This window comes from Rattus norvegicus, chromosome 12 (assembly GCF_036323735.1).
Source record: "Rattus norvegicus strain BN/NHsdMcwi chromosome 12, GRCr8, whole genome shotgun sequence".
In the NCBI taxonomy this organism is placed as follows: domain Eukaryota; kingdom Metazoa; phylum Chordata; class Mammalia; order Rodentia; family Muridae; genus Rattus; species Rattus norvegicus.
Genome location: NC_086030.1, coordinates 34622752 through 34640214, shown reverse-complemented (window position 1 = coordinate 34640214; position 17463 = coordinate 34622752). Strand labels below are relative to the sequence as shown.

At 47.4% G+C, this 17463-nt stretch overlaps 1 protein-coding gene across 2 annotated transcripts in view; it reads left to right on the top strand.

The window, feature by feature from the left end:
• Positions 1-17463, top strand: part of Glt1d1 (glycosyltransferase 1 domain containing 1) — a 73650-nt gene that overhangs the window by 45377 nt on the left and 10810 nt on the right. For both annotated transcript variants that reach the window (XM_222147.11, XM_039090103.2), the window contains 3 exons: positions 8576-8619; positions 9480-9600; positions 12859-12957. In XM_222147.11, coding sequence (XP_222147.4) covers positions 8576-8619; positions 9480-9600; positions 12859-12957 — 264 coding nt within the window. The remainder of the gene's footprint in view (positions 1-8575; positions 8620-9479; positions 9601-12858; positions 12958-17463) is intronic.

The window sequence follows — 17463 nt, the reverse complement described above, 5'->3', positions numbered from 1 at the left end:
GCTCCTTCGGAAACACGTCCCACAGTCTAGTGACTGCTTTTTAGTTTCTCAGAGTCTCATCTATTTGTCTTGTTTTAGTGCCCTATGGGCCTTCCCAGCATGCACAGCTGTTCTCTGCATTCTCCCAGACTTTGGAAATAATCGTGTTTACCTCCTTGATGAGGGCAAGCTGCTGCTAATAAAGACAACCAAGAGGGGAGGGGCTGGTAAAAGGGCTCAGTGGGTAAAGGTGCTTGCTGTTAAGCCTCATGGCCCAAGTTCAATCCCAGGGATCCACATAATGGAAGAAAAAAACCAATTCCCAAACGTTGCCCCACAATACGTGAGCAGCCAGACATATAAAACAGATTTAAAATATACATTATACACACATACAAAAACTGTGCGATCATGTCAGAGGCCACAGTGTCACGAGATCTTATGTTAATCCCATGATATAATGCATAATATGACAGACATTAGAAAAATGTCTTAAACGCAGTCTTAAAAAATAAATTCCAACACTTTAAAAGTTCAAAGTCTCTTTAAAATATCTAAGCCTCTTAGCTGTGGCTTCCTGCCAAATTCCAAACAAGTTACACACTTGTCATTTTAGGCGGGAGGAACCAGGGCACAGTTAGCATCAGAGCAGAGTGAAATCAAACTCCAACTCCAGTTCATTCATTGTCCAGCACCTGGGACCCTCATGGAAACAGGCTCTAAGGCATTCAAGCAGTCCCAGCTCTAGGTTCTGTCAGGGCAGCCATACAGCCTGACCTGCATACTCGGGTGAGCCACACACCCCCCTCCCCACCTGCCACTGTCCCTACGTGGTCAGTCTGTTGTCTGGCATCTTCCATATTCTGGGGTCTCTCCTGCATTTAAGGCTTCATTCACCCTTACTGGTGGTCTCTCTCATTGCCAAGTACCCCCCACTCCATTCCCCTCCTCTTCCTTCCAACCCTCTCTCTCTCCATAGATCCCTCAGTCCTGAGGTCACCACTGCACCTTCACCAATCCTTTCTTCCTAGTCTCTGTGGTTTTTTTTTCCCCCCGGAGCTGAGGACCGAACCCAGGGCCTTGTGCTTGCTAGGCAAGCGCTCTACCACTGAACTAAAACCCCAACCCTGGTTTCTGTTTTAGGACTGTGGTTCTCATCCTTCCTAATGCTGTGACGGGTTAATACAGTTCCTCCTGCCGTGGTGATCCCCAGCCATAACATTCTCTTCATTGCTACTTCATAACTAATTTTGCTACTGTTACGAACCATAATGTAAACATCTGTATTTTCCAATGGTTATAAGGGACCCCTATGAAAGAGTCATTTGACGCCTCCCACCCCCAAGTGGTCTCAACCCACAGGATGAGGAACGCTGTTTTGGGGATTCTGACCCTGCCTTATGGTATCAAACCTCAGATTCTCTCCATGACCCTTCAAGCCTAAAGCCTCAATAGCTGAGGCTATACCTCCACCAATGGCCTCCTGACTCTCCGAAGGGACTCAGCCCTGCCACAGGTTGTCCTCATAAGTCCCCTACACCCTCAAACCAGGACCATAGGGGAAGCTCTCCACACCTTACTCAGTTTGACTGCTAGCTCGAGCTGCAGCCTCGGCCTCCGGGATCACAGTTTCCGAGTGCCGACCCCACCTTCTAGAAGGTGTCAGCATTGCCAGAATGAATCGCTGTTGACTTTCTGTCCCAGAAATCCCAGACACCAGAGACCTGCCATTTTAAAACCTCACAGGAAGGACTGGTCCTTCTGGTAGAGTTTCTGAGAGACTCTCAACCTCTCCTCAGGTACCTGGAAGCCGGGTCTCCATCATCTATGCTTTTCTCAGCCTTATCTCCAACCTCCCACAACGGCAGCCCAGCAAATACTCAATACTCAATGGCTCCTTCAACCCAAAGCTCCCAAATCCTTCTACAATCCTCCCACCAAAGGGGGGGGGAAAAAGGCCAGCAAGATGCAGCTCTCTGATTCCAGCCCTTGTTTGTTTTCTGTTGCTGAGATGAACACCATAACCAAAATCAACCTAGAGGGGAAAGGGATCATTTGACTTACAGTTCACACAGTCCATCACGAAGGGGAGCCAGGGCATAACGGTGCAGAAACTGAAGTAGGACCAGCAGCCATGGAGGACCGAGGTTTCCCACTTCCCGGCTTGCTCAGTTTGTTTTCTTATACAACCCAGGACTGCCCACCTAGGGATGACACCGCCCACAGTGGGCAAGGCCTCCCCCACGTGAATCAACAATCAGGAAAATGCCTCACAGACTTGTCCAGATGCCAGTCTGATGGAGGCAGGTCAGTGGCTCTTCCTCCCAAGGCCTGCCTGGTTGGTTGCGTCACTTGAGATGAGATTCTGCAGTGATGATGTTACTGGCTTAGGTCCAGGTCCTCAGATACGCTTTTCTGACCTCTCAATAAAAAACATATTTTTTTAAAGATTTATTCATTTATTCTATATAAGCACACCGTAGCTGTCTTCAGACACACCAGAAGAGGGCATCAGATCTCATTACATACAGATAGTTGTGAGCCACTATGCGGTTGCTGGGATTTGAACTCAGGACCTCTGGAAGAGTAGTCAGTGCTCTTAACCACTGAGTTATTGCTCCAGCCCCCAAACTCATTCTTTGCCATTCCCAAACCTCTACACATCTGTAACGCTCGTGCCCCCTGTGCTCAGTTTATCCTGTTAAACTTTGTTAACAAGGAGGAGCCTTAAGCCACTTTGTACTTGACTTTGAGTGTTTTCCGTGGTATCAAGGGCTCCCAGGCCCATGTGTCAGGACACATTAAAATTCTTATTTTAATGGCCAAAGCATACAGCGCATCAATGCCCACCCCCACCCTCCTGAATCTTCCTGTCTAGATCCTGATATGACTGTACTTTTCTTCTAGTCCATTTCTTACTTTCTGCAGAGCTCGAGGCTCAAATAGCACTCAAGTGGGATGCTCCACAAGCTTTCTTAGCTTTTCCGGGTCATGTCCTATGGCTTGTTGCAAAATTGTATCAACTTGGCTAGATCAAGACCCGGTGAAGCAGAATCCAGCCTGCCGGTTACTGCGGAGTCACTGCGGTGTTCAGCAGCGACTACCTCTGACTCCTTCCGGTAGGAAGTTTCCGAGTGCCGACCCCACCTTCTAGAAGGTGTCAGCGTTGCCAGAATGAATCGCTGCTGACTTTTCTGTCCCAGAAATCCCAGGCACCAGAGACCTGCCATTTTAAAACCTCACAGAAAGGACTGGTCCTTCTGCTAGAGTTTCTGAGAGACTCTCAACCTCTCCTCAGGTACCTGTAGGACTACTGGAAGGAGTGTTAGTAGTGTTAGTCTCTGGTGAAGACACTGTGTAGAGTCACTGATATGCCAGTGAGAGAACATCAGAACAAACAAACAAAAAGGTTCCTAGCCCAAAGCCTGTGTGAGAGGACATCTTAAGAGCTCAACGAGGAATTACTGGGAACATTGAAATGCCTGGAAATGAGCACGAGACAGCTCATTGGGACAACTGTCACTCAAGACTGGGTGCCTGAGATTAAAAAAAAAAAGTCCCTGCCACTTTGCCTTTAAGACCTGCTGTTGTTCCAGGTTCAGGAAGATGATGTTAGGATGTCCTCTAATAGGGAAAGGACTGTCCTGTGAGGCCACTCACCAGACCCTGTTCAGTGGGGAGAAGGGAGAACGACCAGGAGCAGGATGAGATGCGGGGCTGAACAGCAAGTCACAAAATAGAACAAAATCCCTAACTGGCTATGTATACAGACATTTTGTTTTTAAGGTTTATTTTATATATATGAGTCTTTGACCTGAGTTATGGATGTGCAGCACATGAGTGCCTGGTGCTTACTGAGGTCTCACTACCATCACCTGATGGCCTGTTGGTTAACTCTGCCCCCTCTCTGGGCCAGACCTGCCTCTGTGTTGTGAGAAAAGCTGGATCGTGTGACTTGTCTGAAGGGTAGTATACCCTTCATTGACTTTGGTGATAGTTACCTGACTGCTTGTAACCACATGCCTCAGCTTCCCCATCCACAAAGTAGGAATGATTAAGACAGGAGTACCAGCTTCCTGGTTTGCTATTAGTGAAAGTGAGTACTTCCTGTCCTTGGGGGAGTGTCCTGGGAATACTGAAAGCATAGGGGCCATTAAAGCCAATGTTCCCTTCTGCTCTTGACTGCCCAGATCCTGTTCTATCTAGCTACAGGATGCTCTGAATTCAGCTTGGTTTTTTTTTTTTTTTTATTATTGTTGTTATTATTACTGCTCCTTTGATCTCTCAGTTCCTCTGTTTGAGAGAAGCACTTGTTCCCGCTCACGGGGCATCTCGTACAGTACCTTTCCCAGCACTTTGATGAGGTGTGCTGGAGGCGGGGGAAGGGGAACGTTTGCTTTGGGCATGACAGCCTAATGACTTCCCCAGTACCTTCTTATAGTAAAGATTATTTCCCCTAAGCCCTAGAGTTGAAACAATATCTTTTGTTAGGAAATAAACAAGCTTGGAAGGAGGAAATGAGAATTTTTCTCTTGTTGTTTTCAAAGCTTCCCCCCCCCCTTAAAAATTTCATTAAATAAAAACATCCACTCCTCCTTTCCTCTTTATCTTGTGTTTTGTTCCACTCGGCTTCACTAAGAGATTTGAAATGAACTGATGTGGAAAGGAAAGCCAGAGAAAGCCAGCGTCAACTGTAGCTTCATCTTAAGACTCGCTCTTCATTCCTTAGCTACTACATTCCGGCTTTGTATTCCAGCCATCTCGGAACTCGACTTGGATCCTTGACAAATTATCTTTCCCCAGATAGTTCATCTTGAGAGCCAGTGCATGCTAATAAAGACAAAAAGAGGATGGGCTGGCAGAAACAAACCCATGGAAAATTTTAAGGTGAAAATTAACATGTAGAGTGAAAGATTTTCCATTTTGAAAATCTGTGTGTGTGTGTGTGTGTGTGTGCTCGCACAAAACATGATGCATGTGTCTAGAGATCAAAGGACAACTTGCAGGAAGGTTCTTTCCTACAGTATCCCAGGTTGGGGTGGGAGGTGTATCCCCAGGAACAAACTTAAGTCATTGTGCTTGGTGGCAAGCACCTTTGCCCATTGAGCCATCTTGCCAGCCCAGAATGGAGCTTCCATTGGAGGGTTGACTTTTACATTGTAATATGCTAGGGTTGTGCTGGGACCTGGTTGCTTAATATTTTGAGCACGAGGCCTCAGGGTGGGAAGTAAAAAGAGCGTTGTCATGCACAGGACTGTTCTAGTCACTGCATGAGAGGCAGGGAAGGAGACCACGGCACAGTGGAAAGAGAAGCGGAGTTATCTCTCATAGATGGTGTGGCAGGTAGCAGGCAGGAGTGTTGGGTGAGGGTGCTGCTTCTGGCCAGGACAGTCAGGGAGAGTGAAAGGTAGGACACCAGCTGCATCCTGGAGGATGATCACTCCTAGAGACTGAGACACAGGATGGTCAGAGGGAGAAGAGCGAGGAAGGGTGGCAGGAAGGGATTTTATAGTCTGCATGCATGTGGACATTCGTGTCTGTATATGCGTTTTGTGTACATGTGCTCACTGCATATGGGTGAGGTTTCCTGTGGAGGACCATCTACTGCTTTTGTCCTCGTTGTTTTGAGATGGGGTTTGTCATTGTTCCAGGGCTGCTGACTCCAGGAAGGTTCAACTCCTTTCCTTCAAGCTGGAAATATGAGCATGCACTGTAATACCTTGTTTAAATTATTTATTTTACATGTATGGGTGTGTGCCTGAATATATATATTCATGTTTATACTTACACACACACACACACACACACACACACACACACACACACACACACACACCACTTGAGTGTAGGTGCTCCTGGAGGCCAGAAGATGGTGTCAGATCCCATGCAACCGCAGTTACAAATGATGGTTTTGAGTTGCCCAGCATGGATGTTGGGAACCTGACCCTCTGCAAGTTCTATTAAATCCCTGAGCCATCTCTGCAGCCCTGACACCTAGATTTTTAAAATGTGGGCTCTGGGGATTGAACTCCGGTCTTTATGCTTACAAGGCAAACACTTTACCAACTGGGCCATCTCTTCAACCTCTGTCCCTTGAACTTTCTAGGAGTTATCTGATGAAACTAAGAACCAAGAGAGCTTGCCTTCCAGCCTGCCCAGACTAGAACACTGGGACTCTGGTGAAGTTGTACAACCTCTTTGAGTCTTCCTGTATAGAAGTGTTTGGTAAGGACATTGTTGCTAGTACTAAGTTAAAGGCTTTGAAAGGCTTAGCACAGGTTCTTCTGGCTTACGTGGCTACCGAGTATTAATTATAAACAGTTACAACAGTAGCATTTCTTTGTTCACAGCTGTGAGCTCCTCTTTGCATAGATCTTTCTAGGGAGAATTACAAATTCTTATGCATTGTGCTCGCTTCGGCAGCACATATACAAATTCTTATGCATTCATGTTTGATATAACGTAGCCCCACAAATTTCCAGCCACATAGTGGTCCCGGGGATGCCAGTAAGCCCAACACCATCAGTCCTTGAGCAGGCATCCTAGCAGTCTGAAGGATTCAAGGCCCAGCACAGAGCGCTTCCTGTCAGAAGAAAGCGAAACAGAGTTTCTAGACAAAGGCTTATATCACCTGGCATTACAAAGCTAGCCGTTCCGCACTTGCTTTCAGCTAGCCAGCGAGCTTGTAATTCATGATGGCTATTGGCAAGGCGTAAATGAGAACAGGAATTGATTCTACTTTCTTTGCAGCCTGACTGGAGCCACAGTCAGGAGGGACTGCTAGCCTCCGGAATTCCTGAGCTCAGTTCACATGCTTGCTGTGTCTTTGAAGCAAGGTCTAGGCTTTTAAAAAAAAATTACGTTTTAAAAATGTATTTATATTTTTATTTGTGTGTGTGTGCATGCAGATGGCATTGAGCCCTCTCTCCGTTCCTCCTAAAACAAGTTTTCTTTTCTTTCTTTTTTTCTTGAATCACAATCTCATTGTGCATCTCCAGATGACTCGATACGTAGACCAGGCTGGCCAATCTTACAAGAGATCCACTTGCCTACCACCACCACCCCCCCCCCGGGGGGCCCCGCCCCCTCCCCGAGGGTATTGGGATTAAAGGTGAATGCCACCCATCATTCCTGGCCCCTGATTTTAATTACATTTATTTACTTATTTTGGAGGAGGCAAGTGTGCCACGGTGCATGTGAGTCCTGGAGATGCAACTTGGGTCAAGCTTGACAGCAATCCTCTTTACCCACTGAGCCATCTTTAGCTTGCTGACACTAGAATTTTGTGTTGAAGAAAGCATTTTCCAATTGTTTGAAAATCGTATTCACGGTTGATAATAGTAGTCAGGCAGGAGAGACACCCAGGAACCAATCTGACAGAGTTTTAGTCAGTCAGAGATAGCCTGTTGGATAGCTTCTTCCCTCATCTGGGAGAAGAGTTTGTGGTGAGTTCAAAGGAGTTTGATGAAGGACTCTTCCGCCTCAAGGAAGGGAACTGACCTTGAACTCTGTATGTAGCCAAGCACGACCTTGAACTTCCGATCCACTTACCTCCACCCCCAATGCTGTATCACAGGTGTGCGCCGCCAAGCCTAGCCTAGCAGAATGTTTTCTGGATCCGCCTATGTTACTCCATAATGTAGTCCTTTCTCTTTGTGTCTGAATAATACTCACATGGATAAACACGTTTCATTATTCATCAGCTGAAGGGCATGCCCTTCGTTTTAAAACTGTGCTTCTGAGAAGGCTCCTAAGAGCCAGCTTCAGTTCCATGGGCTGCTGTGACGAAAAGGCTTCCCACTCACTTCTTTGATTGCTTTTTATGACAGATTCCATTGGCATCGTTAAAGAAAGCAAGTCTTTCCCTGAAGGAAGGATTGGACAGTTAACTTGTCCTGTCTGTAGGCACTCTCCACTGTCCTTTGAAGCCCTGGGGTTTGCCTGGGCTCAATGCCCACAGGGCGTGGCATACACAGACCCCACCCCCTTCTCTTATCTTCCTTGTATAAGGGCTGGACTTAGGGTGTTCCTCTGTTTCTCATCTATTCTTCCTTTCCGAACTATTGAGTGGGATCTGATCCTCGTAGGATTCCCATTTTGAGGTCTTAGATTTAGGTCAGGTTTACCCCAGCCCCAGACAAAGTCTTTCAAATGTCCCAGGCTGGCCTGGAGCTTGCCACACAGCAGAAGATGGCCTTGAACTCATGATTCTTTTGTCTCTGTCCAAGTGTTGAGGCTTGCATTATCACATCTGGTTTATGCAGTGTTGGGGGACTGAACCTAAGGCTTTGTGCATAACAGTTGCTCTACCCCACCCCATCCCACTCCCAACCCATCCCAGCTGGAGAGTCAGATTTTTAAAAATAATTGTGTGTGTGTGTGTGTGTGTGTGTGTGTGTGTGTGTGTGTGTGTGTGTGTAAGCCATGGTGCATATATGAAGGCAGAGGACAATCCATTTGGGAGTCAGTTTGCTTCTTCAACCATGTGAGTTTCTGGGGTCGAGTCTAGGTCCTCTCACACTTTTGTAGCAAGCTGAGCCATGTGCCAGCCCAAGGGTCAGACATTTTATGTGTTTTTTGTCCCTCTTTTTTCCAGGTAGATCCAGTATTTACAAGGGAAGTGAAAGACCGGGTAAGGAGGTAAGAGTACCGGGCAGGCGGTATCTTGCACACTAGGAATCCTGCATGGCACAGCGAGCAGTTCAGGAGTCCCAGCTTACCAATCCCAGACGCTGCTCTAAGCAGGTTGCAAGTGCAGCCTCCTAGAATGTTCTCTGTGACCTTGCAAGGTCATGTTTTGGGTTCCAAGATGGAGGTCAATAAATGGCCGCACTCGAAATGTATCTCCCTAGTCATCTGGGGGAAAGGCCAGAGCAAAGCACTTTGTTTCTAGGTAAGGGTCTTGCCGCATATCCCAGGCTGAAGTGGAACTGGAAGCCTCTTATGTGACAGTCCCTAGGGGCTTGCCTCCATAACTGACTTAGTGATGATCACTTGAAGACGATTATTTTTTTAGCTGATGACACTGGGGAAAAATGTAATTGTTTAAAATAACGAAGGTTTGGGGACTGGAGAGATGGCTCAGTTGGTTAAGAGCATTGACTGCTCTTGGAGGGCCCGGGTTCAGTTCCCAGCACCCACAAGATGGCTCACAGTCACCTGCAATTCCAGTTCCAGGGGATCTGCATGCCCCATGCAATGCAGTCATACGGTACACATACGCACGTTTAGCCAAACACAGATACACCTAAATAAATCCTAACAAGGATTTGGAAGAACGAAGGGACTTACTCGTGTCTGGCTGATGAAGGTGCAGACTGCTATAGTCTCTTTGGAAATGACGGATTGGCGTATCCGTCTAAATTGCATCTTTTTTTTCCTACCAGGAACAAGGGACCCAGTTTCAGTCGATATACAAGTTAGGTCTTAATTGGTCACATAAAATCGTGGGAGACTATGAGGAGGGTCTGAAACAGCCGTGCTACCTCTGCTCTTTTCAGGGCGTCAGGGGTGCGACTGATCCGAGAGATGTGCCAGGAAGATCTGCATGCAGTGGTGAAGAGCTGCTTTGCGCTGGTCAACAGCTCAGTCTCCGAGGGAATGTCAGCCGCCATCTTGGAGGTAACTGCAGCTCGAATGCCCAGGATGTGGTACCAGATTTCTCTTGCTCTTCTCCATTTTTCTTAAAAAGAATTATTTCAAAAAAAAAATTTTTTTTTTTTGGTTCTTTTTTTCGGAGCTGGGGACCGAACCCAGGGCCTTGCGCTTCCTATATTTCAAAAATTTTAAGTTACGCGTATGCACATGTGTCTGTGTGGGAGTACATATAAGTGAGTAGAGTTGCCAATGGATACCAGAAGAGGACATCTAGATACCCTGGTGCGAGTGTGAATTTTCATCAATCGCTCTGAAAATGCGTGACATGGCCTTGTGTCATCTTCGTGTCCATCAAAGAAGCCAGCTCTACTCTGTGATAACTGTCAGCCTCGGTTGGGTGCTCAGTCCCAGCTACTGGGGAAGTTCATTGCTCCCCAGCGACTTTCAAACCAGTGTAGAGAAGGTGCCCAATTGTTCTTCTATGTGTAAATACACATTTCCCTCCTCACTCCTATTTCTTTTTTTTTCTTTTTTTCTTTCTTTCTTTTGTGTGTGTGTGTGTGTGTGTGTGTGTGTGTGTGTGTGTGTGTGTGTGTTTGTTTTTCAGAGCTGAGGACCGAACCCAGGGCCTTGCGCTTGCTAGGCAAGCGCTCTACCACTGAGCTAAATCCCCAACCCCCTCACTCCTATTTCTTAAGAAAAGGTCAAGGGCCTGAAGTCTGCTGAGTGTTTTTCTGAGCAGCACACCCAGCTTTCTCTGTGGAGTAACTGCTGTGGCACTCGGCTTGCCTCAGAGGAAAGGCAGCTGTTAGCAATTCTTGAAGTGTCCATGTGGCCTGCCTTTGAGAAGGCAAAATAACCTTTGGGAGACGGCTCTGAATGAAGTTGATTTTAGGAGGAGTGGTAAGCATCCCTTTTCAGAATCCCTTCAGATGGCCAGCGTGTTAATCACAGAACACATGCCCATCACTGGCCCAGGAAGTGAACTTTTGGCCTTTCTGAATCCGATTTTCTTGAGCGGGCAAGTACAAAAGCCCATTGGCTAAGATACACACTTCTCACCAAAAACGTGTCAAGAGCAAATGTCAGCTGGACGCACAGCAACCGGGTGCTTATTGCTAAAGATCCGACAGGCCTCTCCCATTCAAGCATACTGTGGACTTGAACCATGCCATCCACCCCCACCCCCAATAGAATTGCCATAAAGGAGGGTGATGGAGAGATGGCTCAGTCAGTTCAGTGTTTGCTGTGCTGAGTCCAATGCCCAGGACCCTCAGGAACATCCAGGCATGATTGCTTTATGAGTGTAATCTCAGGGATGGGGAAGGCCGAGAGGGGAGACGGCTGACCCCCCGGGTCTGGGAGCCCGAGGCCAGTGAGAGACCTAGTCTCAAAAAACAAGGTGGACAGTTTGAGAATGGCCACTCCAAGTTATCCCCTGTCTTCTACACATCCGCACATACCTCTCCACACACAAAGGGTCTAAAGGGCTGCCTTCACTTTCCCAGTGTAGTCAACACGAAGACAAAACCAGGTCCCCAGGTTTTGGGACCTGGGTAGAAGAAGAGCTATGATGTAAATAAAGCTAAAAGCAAGAAGGAGAATTGCATGACCATAGCCAGTCATGTTAGCTCCAGTGATCGAAGAACCCTGAAGGACCCTGTAAGAGAGTTTTAAAACACTTGTGCCGTTTGGGTGCCAAAGTGTGTGTATGCGTGTGTGTGTGTGGGGGGGGATAGACTGATTTTATGTGGGGGCATGGGGCAGGACCATTGCTTATTCTTTGGCAAAGCCAAAGCTGTTTTTCAAGTGTCAGAACTGGAAAGACTTGCTAAGGGCATTTATTTGGGATGTGCAAGCTGCCGGATGGACGTGAGGAATTTTGCAAGGGGCTGGGTGGTCTTTGCATAGAACTGACCGAACTCACCCAAACCTCTCTGCTCGGTTCTGTGAGTATGTATGAACACCTTCAGGTCAAGTCGTTCTCCCATACTAGCAGTGATCACTCGGGGGTCACCTATGCCACAAAGTCGCAGCCAATCCTCCTCTGAGAATAGAGATAGGGCAGTCTGACCCAAGCTTCACAAGCCACACCTGCAGGTAACCTATGCATCTGTGAAGCCTGGCTATTCTTTTTTTTTATGGGGTGCGGGTTCCAGCAGCTGTGTTCTTTGTGCCACGGAAGATAAAGACTGTTCAGGCAGGTGAAATGTGGCACACAGCTTTAACCCCAGCAGTGTGGAGGCAGGGGCAGGTGGAGCTCTGAGTTCGAGGCCACCCTGGTCTACAGAGAGAGTTCCAGGACAGCTAAAGCACAGAGAAACTTTATTTCACTGCCTCCTCCCAACCTCCACCCCCCCCACCAGACTGTTTCTATAAACCCCAGGCAGCTCTAATAAGGGTGGGGGGCAGGCCATGGGGATATTAAGGAGCATGAGAGAGAGGTTCTGTCCGCCCCATAAGAGGAGGTTGATTTAGACTAGGGAGGCCAGGTGAGTCTGTTTTGGTAAAGGGAAGCTATGTGTCTCGTGTCCTGACATTTCATGTGTCTGTCCCCCAGTGCCAGGCTCAGCCCCTCCTCCGTCTTTCCCCGCTTGCTCTGTGAATTTGCTCTGAACGCAAGCGCGTCTATTTCCAAACACTGTCTAGCGCGCGGCTTTGCCAGCTACAGCGTTATCAGGACCAACTTCTCAATGTGTTCATGTTCTCAGAGCTTGTCTGTGCTCCGGATTTGCCATTTTTTAAAAAGGGATTTATTTTTATTTTAAAGTATGAACGCTTGTGTGTGTGTGTCTATCTATGTGGGGGAATGTGCACATGTGTCAGGGTATGTGCATGTGTGTGGGAGTGTCTATGGTGACCTGGAGAGGGCGCTGGCACCCCGGATCTAAAGTCATGGGTGATTGCAAACTGTCATTCCGCTTGGTTGCTGGGAACCAAACCCTAATTCCCTACAAGACCCCTGAGCCATCTCTTGGGCCCTGTCCACCTTAGTTTTTGAGATAGGGTCTTTCATAACCTGGAGCCTGACAAGAAGGCTAGACTGGCTAGCCAGTAAGTCCCAGGGATCCCCGTGGCTTGGTGTCCCCCACCACATCCCCAGTATTGAGATGACAGGTACATATCACCATGTCTGGTTAAGTTTTTGCTTTTAATTTGAGTCCCAGGAGACTGTATTCAGGTCCTTCCTGATGTTTGCAGAGCAAGCACTTTACCACCTAAGCCGTCTTCCGGCCCCCTCGCCTGGTTTTACTCTCATCCTCACTCCTCCCGTCTTCACAGGCAATGGATTTAGAAGTTCCCGTGCTAGCCAGGAACATCCCTGGGAACTCGGCTGTGGTAGAGCATGGAGTCACAGGACTGCTGTTTTCAAACCCTCAGGTAAAGAGAGTCCTTTCCCCGTGTTTGCCTCATTGGTGTGAGTTCTGTCTGTGTGAAGAACGTTCATGAATTTGGGGTTCCTGATGGAGGTAGAGCTGTCCAGCATGCTCTGTGGATTCTGTTCTCACCCTGAAGGGACATGCAGCATCTAGAATTTTCAAGAAACTTCTGACCTGAGGATTTTAGCTCAGCTGGATAAAAATTCACTTGGCGTGCATGGTGGTGTACACCTGTCACACAGCATTCAGGAGGATCAAAGTTTAAGGTCAACTTCTGCTATATAGCTAGTTTGAGACTAGCCTGAGCTACCTGAGACCTTGTCTAGAACAAGGTCTAAAACAAAGCATAACTAACCCCACGGAAACAAACAAACAAAAAACACACAAGGACTTTGTCGATTAGTATTCTGCTAAGTAGTTGTCTGGGGGCAGGTTGGAGCAGAAGAGAAGGGTCCTTTAGCCACCTGATGCCTTGTGACATGGTGTATTCTGGGGATTGGAGGCATAGCTCCCTGTCTCTCTCATGTTCAGGTCCTCTCAGGTGACTCCCAGCCCCTGAGTCACAGAGACAGCCCCAGCTCTCCACCCCCGACACGACAGAACTTAGAACTTACTCGCAGATGCGTGTCGACCCACCATTTTCACATTGGCTTTACCGAAGGATGTTTAGAACAGCAGCCCTTCCTGGTTCTGTGCGGGCAGAGTTGCGATTCTTCGCACTCCGAAACAGCGCGCGAGACACGGATGTCGCACGTACCCAGCGTATGCTGGGAGGCGTTGCTCTAAAAACAAATAATGCAAGCTTTAAGGAACTCCAGGCTGGCATTGTTTTAATCAACCACGGCACTTAGATTTGGATGCAGGGAAAGCAAGAGCGATTTCAAATACGCATTCAAATATGTATGAGAACCAGCACTTCGTTTATTAAGAAGAACTGTCCTGTCAGACCACCGGCTTTGGGGGTTAAAATATGCATATGCGATGCATAGCACATAAATAATGTGTAAGCATAAATGCTCTTTGAAGTCGGGCTAAATATAGTTACTCATTCTGCGTTCGCTGTTATTCCTTAATTGAGAACATAAAAAAACCTGGTTTTCCCGTGTAGGGCTGGAGATAAAAGACCGAAGTGTTCAGAGAGATTGGGAGGGTAGGACCTGTGCAAGGGGCTGGGGGTGCATGGCCAGGAACCTTGGGCCGAGTCTGGGAGCTCGGTGGACGGTCAGCAAAGAAAGGGGGGTCTTGGTTTGCAGACTACAAAAATTGAATTTGTCCCGGGACCATGTAAGGGAGGAGGAGGACGACGATGAGGGAAACCTGTGGATCATGCAACATGCCTGGGTGTGGAGACTGAAGAACGTGGCCGTGTTGGCCATCAGAAAGAGGACCACTTTAGATGCTGGGAGGAGGCTAGGTTGGCAGAGTGCCAGCCTGGCATGCATGAAGCTCTGGATTCAGGCACCGGCGTTGCCTGAAACTGGAGATGGCACTGTGTGACGATAAATCTGGCACTCGGGAGGATGAGGAGTTCAAGTTCTTCCTCGGTGACAGCCGAGTGGTACGGATTGCTCAACCTTTATTTGCTTATTGGTTGCCACTTGTCTGTCTCTAACCTTCTCCTCAGGTCCCCTTTCGAGGGCTCAACCCTTTAAAGTGAAGTCTGCTACTGAGAAATGGAGATTTGGTGCCCACCCACTTTCAGGACTTGGGCCTCTGCATTCTGAGGTTCTCTAGCATTTATTCTTGGACAATGAATGGTGAAAGCCAGAACTTGTACACTCACCCCCATGACAGGAACGTAGAAAACAATCTGGAAGGAAAGGGTTGTGTTCGTTTTCTATTACTGTGGTAAACGCCATGACCAAAAGCAACTTGGGGAGGAAAAGGTTTTATGAGGCTTATGCATCCGGGTCATAGTTCATCACCGAGGGAATTAAGGGCAGTAACTTAGCAGGATCAATGCTTGCTGGCTTGCTGGCTTGCTCAGCCTGCTTTCTTATACAACCCAGAACTCCTTTGCCTAGGAGTAGCACCACCCAGAGTGGGCTGCAACCTCCACATCAATCAACAACCAAGAAAAATGTTTACAGAGATGTCCGCAGGACAATCAGATGGCGACAGTTCCTTTATTGAGAGTTGCCTCTTCCCAGGTGACAAAAACTAAGCGGCATGAGGCGTGTGTTTGGGGGTCTTAAAAGGAGAGTTGGCTGAATCATCTTCAGTTACCTCTCCCTTTCTCTCTAAGTCTATATCTATATATCTATATACATGTCTCCATCTATCTGATATGTAATATCTCTCTATATCTAGTGGAGAGGTATATCTATCTAATATTATCTCTATATTTTATATCCCATATCTATGCCTATGTCTATTTTTTTTTTTATGTAGAGAGTTGATGACTAAACATATTTCACTGTAGGGACAGAATAATCTCGGGTTTTGTACACTTCGCTTCTGGGAAATTTCTATTTAAACAAAGCTTCCCGAACCAGCTCGGCATTGATTTCTCATTACCTCAACAATCTGGTTATTTCTCCATTTAAGAAAGGGGAAGGAGTCCAGTGACTTTCCTAGGTGTTTTTATAGCTTAGTTTTATAGCTTCGAAATTAAGATCTATATGACATTTAATAGAAACCGAGAATTCATATGCTGCCCGGGTTGGGTTCTTCAAGGGCGGCTCAAGCTGCTCTGCCAGAAGGTTTTCTTTTTGTTCTTTAAACAACTGTAGAGAAATAAACAGGGGGATGCTAATGGTAGGGGTGGCTAATGTTTATAAATGTCATGTTGTATTCGAGCTCCTATCCTTAGCGACCAACATGACATTTTTTTTTTGTTGTTGTTCTTTTTTCTGGAGCTGGGGACTGAACCCAGGGCCTTGTGCTTCTTAGGCAAGCGCTCTACCACTGAGCTAAATCCCCAACCCCCAACATGACATATCTTATGTTTTCTTCTTCTCCTTCTCCTTCTCCTCCTTCTCCTTCTCCTCCTCCTCCTCCTCCTCCTCCTCCTCCTCCTCCTCCTCCTCCTCCTCCTCCTCCTCCTCCTTCTTCCTCCTCCTCTCTCCCTCCCTCTCTCTCTCTCTCTGAGATAGGGTTTTCTTGTGTAGCCCTGGCTATCTTGGAACTCACTTTGTAGACCAGGCTGGCCTTAAGCTCAGAGATCCTCCTGCCTCTGCGTGTCCCCCCCCCACCGCCCCCCAAAAGTGTGTGAGATCCTCAGCTTATGTTTTTAAAAAGACCTGTCTGTCTATCTGTCTGCACAATGTCTATGTAGTCCAGGCTGTCTTCAAACTCTCTATACAGCCAAGCATGACCTTGAATGCCTGATCCTCCTGCCCACCCCACCCCCATCTTCCCAATGCTGTGATTACTGATGGCCACGGACACACTGAGTGAGCGCGGTACTGAGGATCAGACTTAGTCCAACCAGGCCATCTATTTACTGAGCTGCATCCCCTTCTCAAGGCTTAGGTCTTCCTTAAAGACATCTTTTTCTTTGGTCAGGGATGGCTTTGATTGTGTCTGGAGAAAGCAAGATACTCTGGGAAATGCCATGCTCAAACTTACGTCCCACCTGGAAGGTGGCGGTCCTCAGGGGTCTTGCTCCCATTTGAAATCCACAGTGGCTTGTAGGCACTCTCTGTTGTCCGCTGCTCTTTCATCCAGAAGATGGAGGTAAGGCTCTTCCTTTTGGAAATAGCAGATGCCATGCCAATTGCTTTGAAGAAGATTTTAAATCTAGAGAATCTAGAGAGATTTCACATTTAAATTTAGAGCCAGCAAGAAGATCGCTCAATGGTAAAGGCACTTAGCCCTGAGCCTGAAGATTTGAATATTATCTCCTGGGACCTAAATGGTGGGAGGAGAGAACCAACTTCTGCAACTTCTCTGACTTCATGTTTTAAAAAAAAAAAAAAGTGTCAAAATAATCCCACAAGTTAGTTTAACAATCACCAAGCATCCAGTTCCCTGTCCTTGTACATTTGGATGTTCACAGGCCCCAGAAGAGTAGGCCAGGACTGCAGTGCTGGACAGAGGGCTCCTGGACCTCAGCTGGGTTCCTCAGAAGAATCCGGCCCAGCCTGTCTGTGCAGTGTACAGGCACCATGCAGAGTTAGCCCTATGAGTCCTGGTTGTCACATTACCATGAGAAGATTGAGAGAGTGGGTCTGTGCTCCTTGGTCTGAGGCCCTGCAAGGTCCAGCCCAAGTGAGAGTTGCAGAAATGGCTATGCACATGCATAGGCACACACATGTATACATGCACACATACATGTACATGTACATACATGCACCCACACATGCATGCATACATGCATACAAGCTATCATGCATGCAGGCATACACTTATGCAAATATGTACACACACACAAATGTTGATAGCTGCACTTACCTCCTGTCTCTGTGACTCTGTCCCTCCTCCCTTCCCCCTCCCTCCCTCCCACTCTGCCTCCTTTTTCCTCCCTCTCTTCTGCTCTCCTTTCAGGAGGATTTCTGTACTTTCT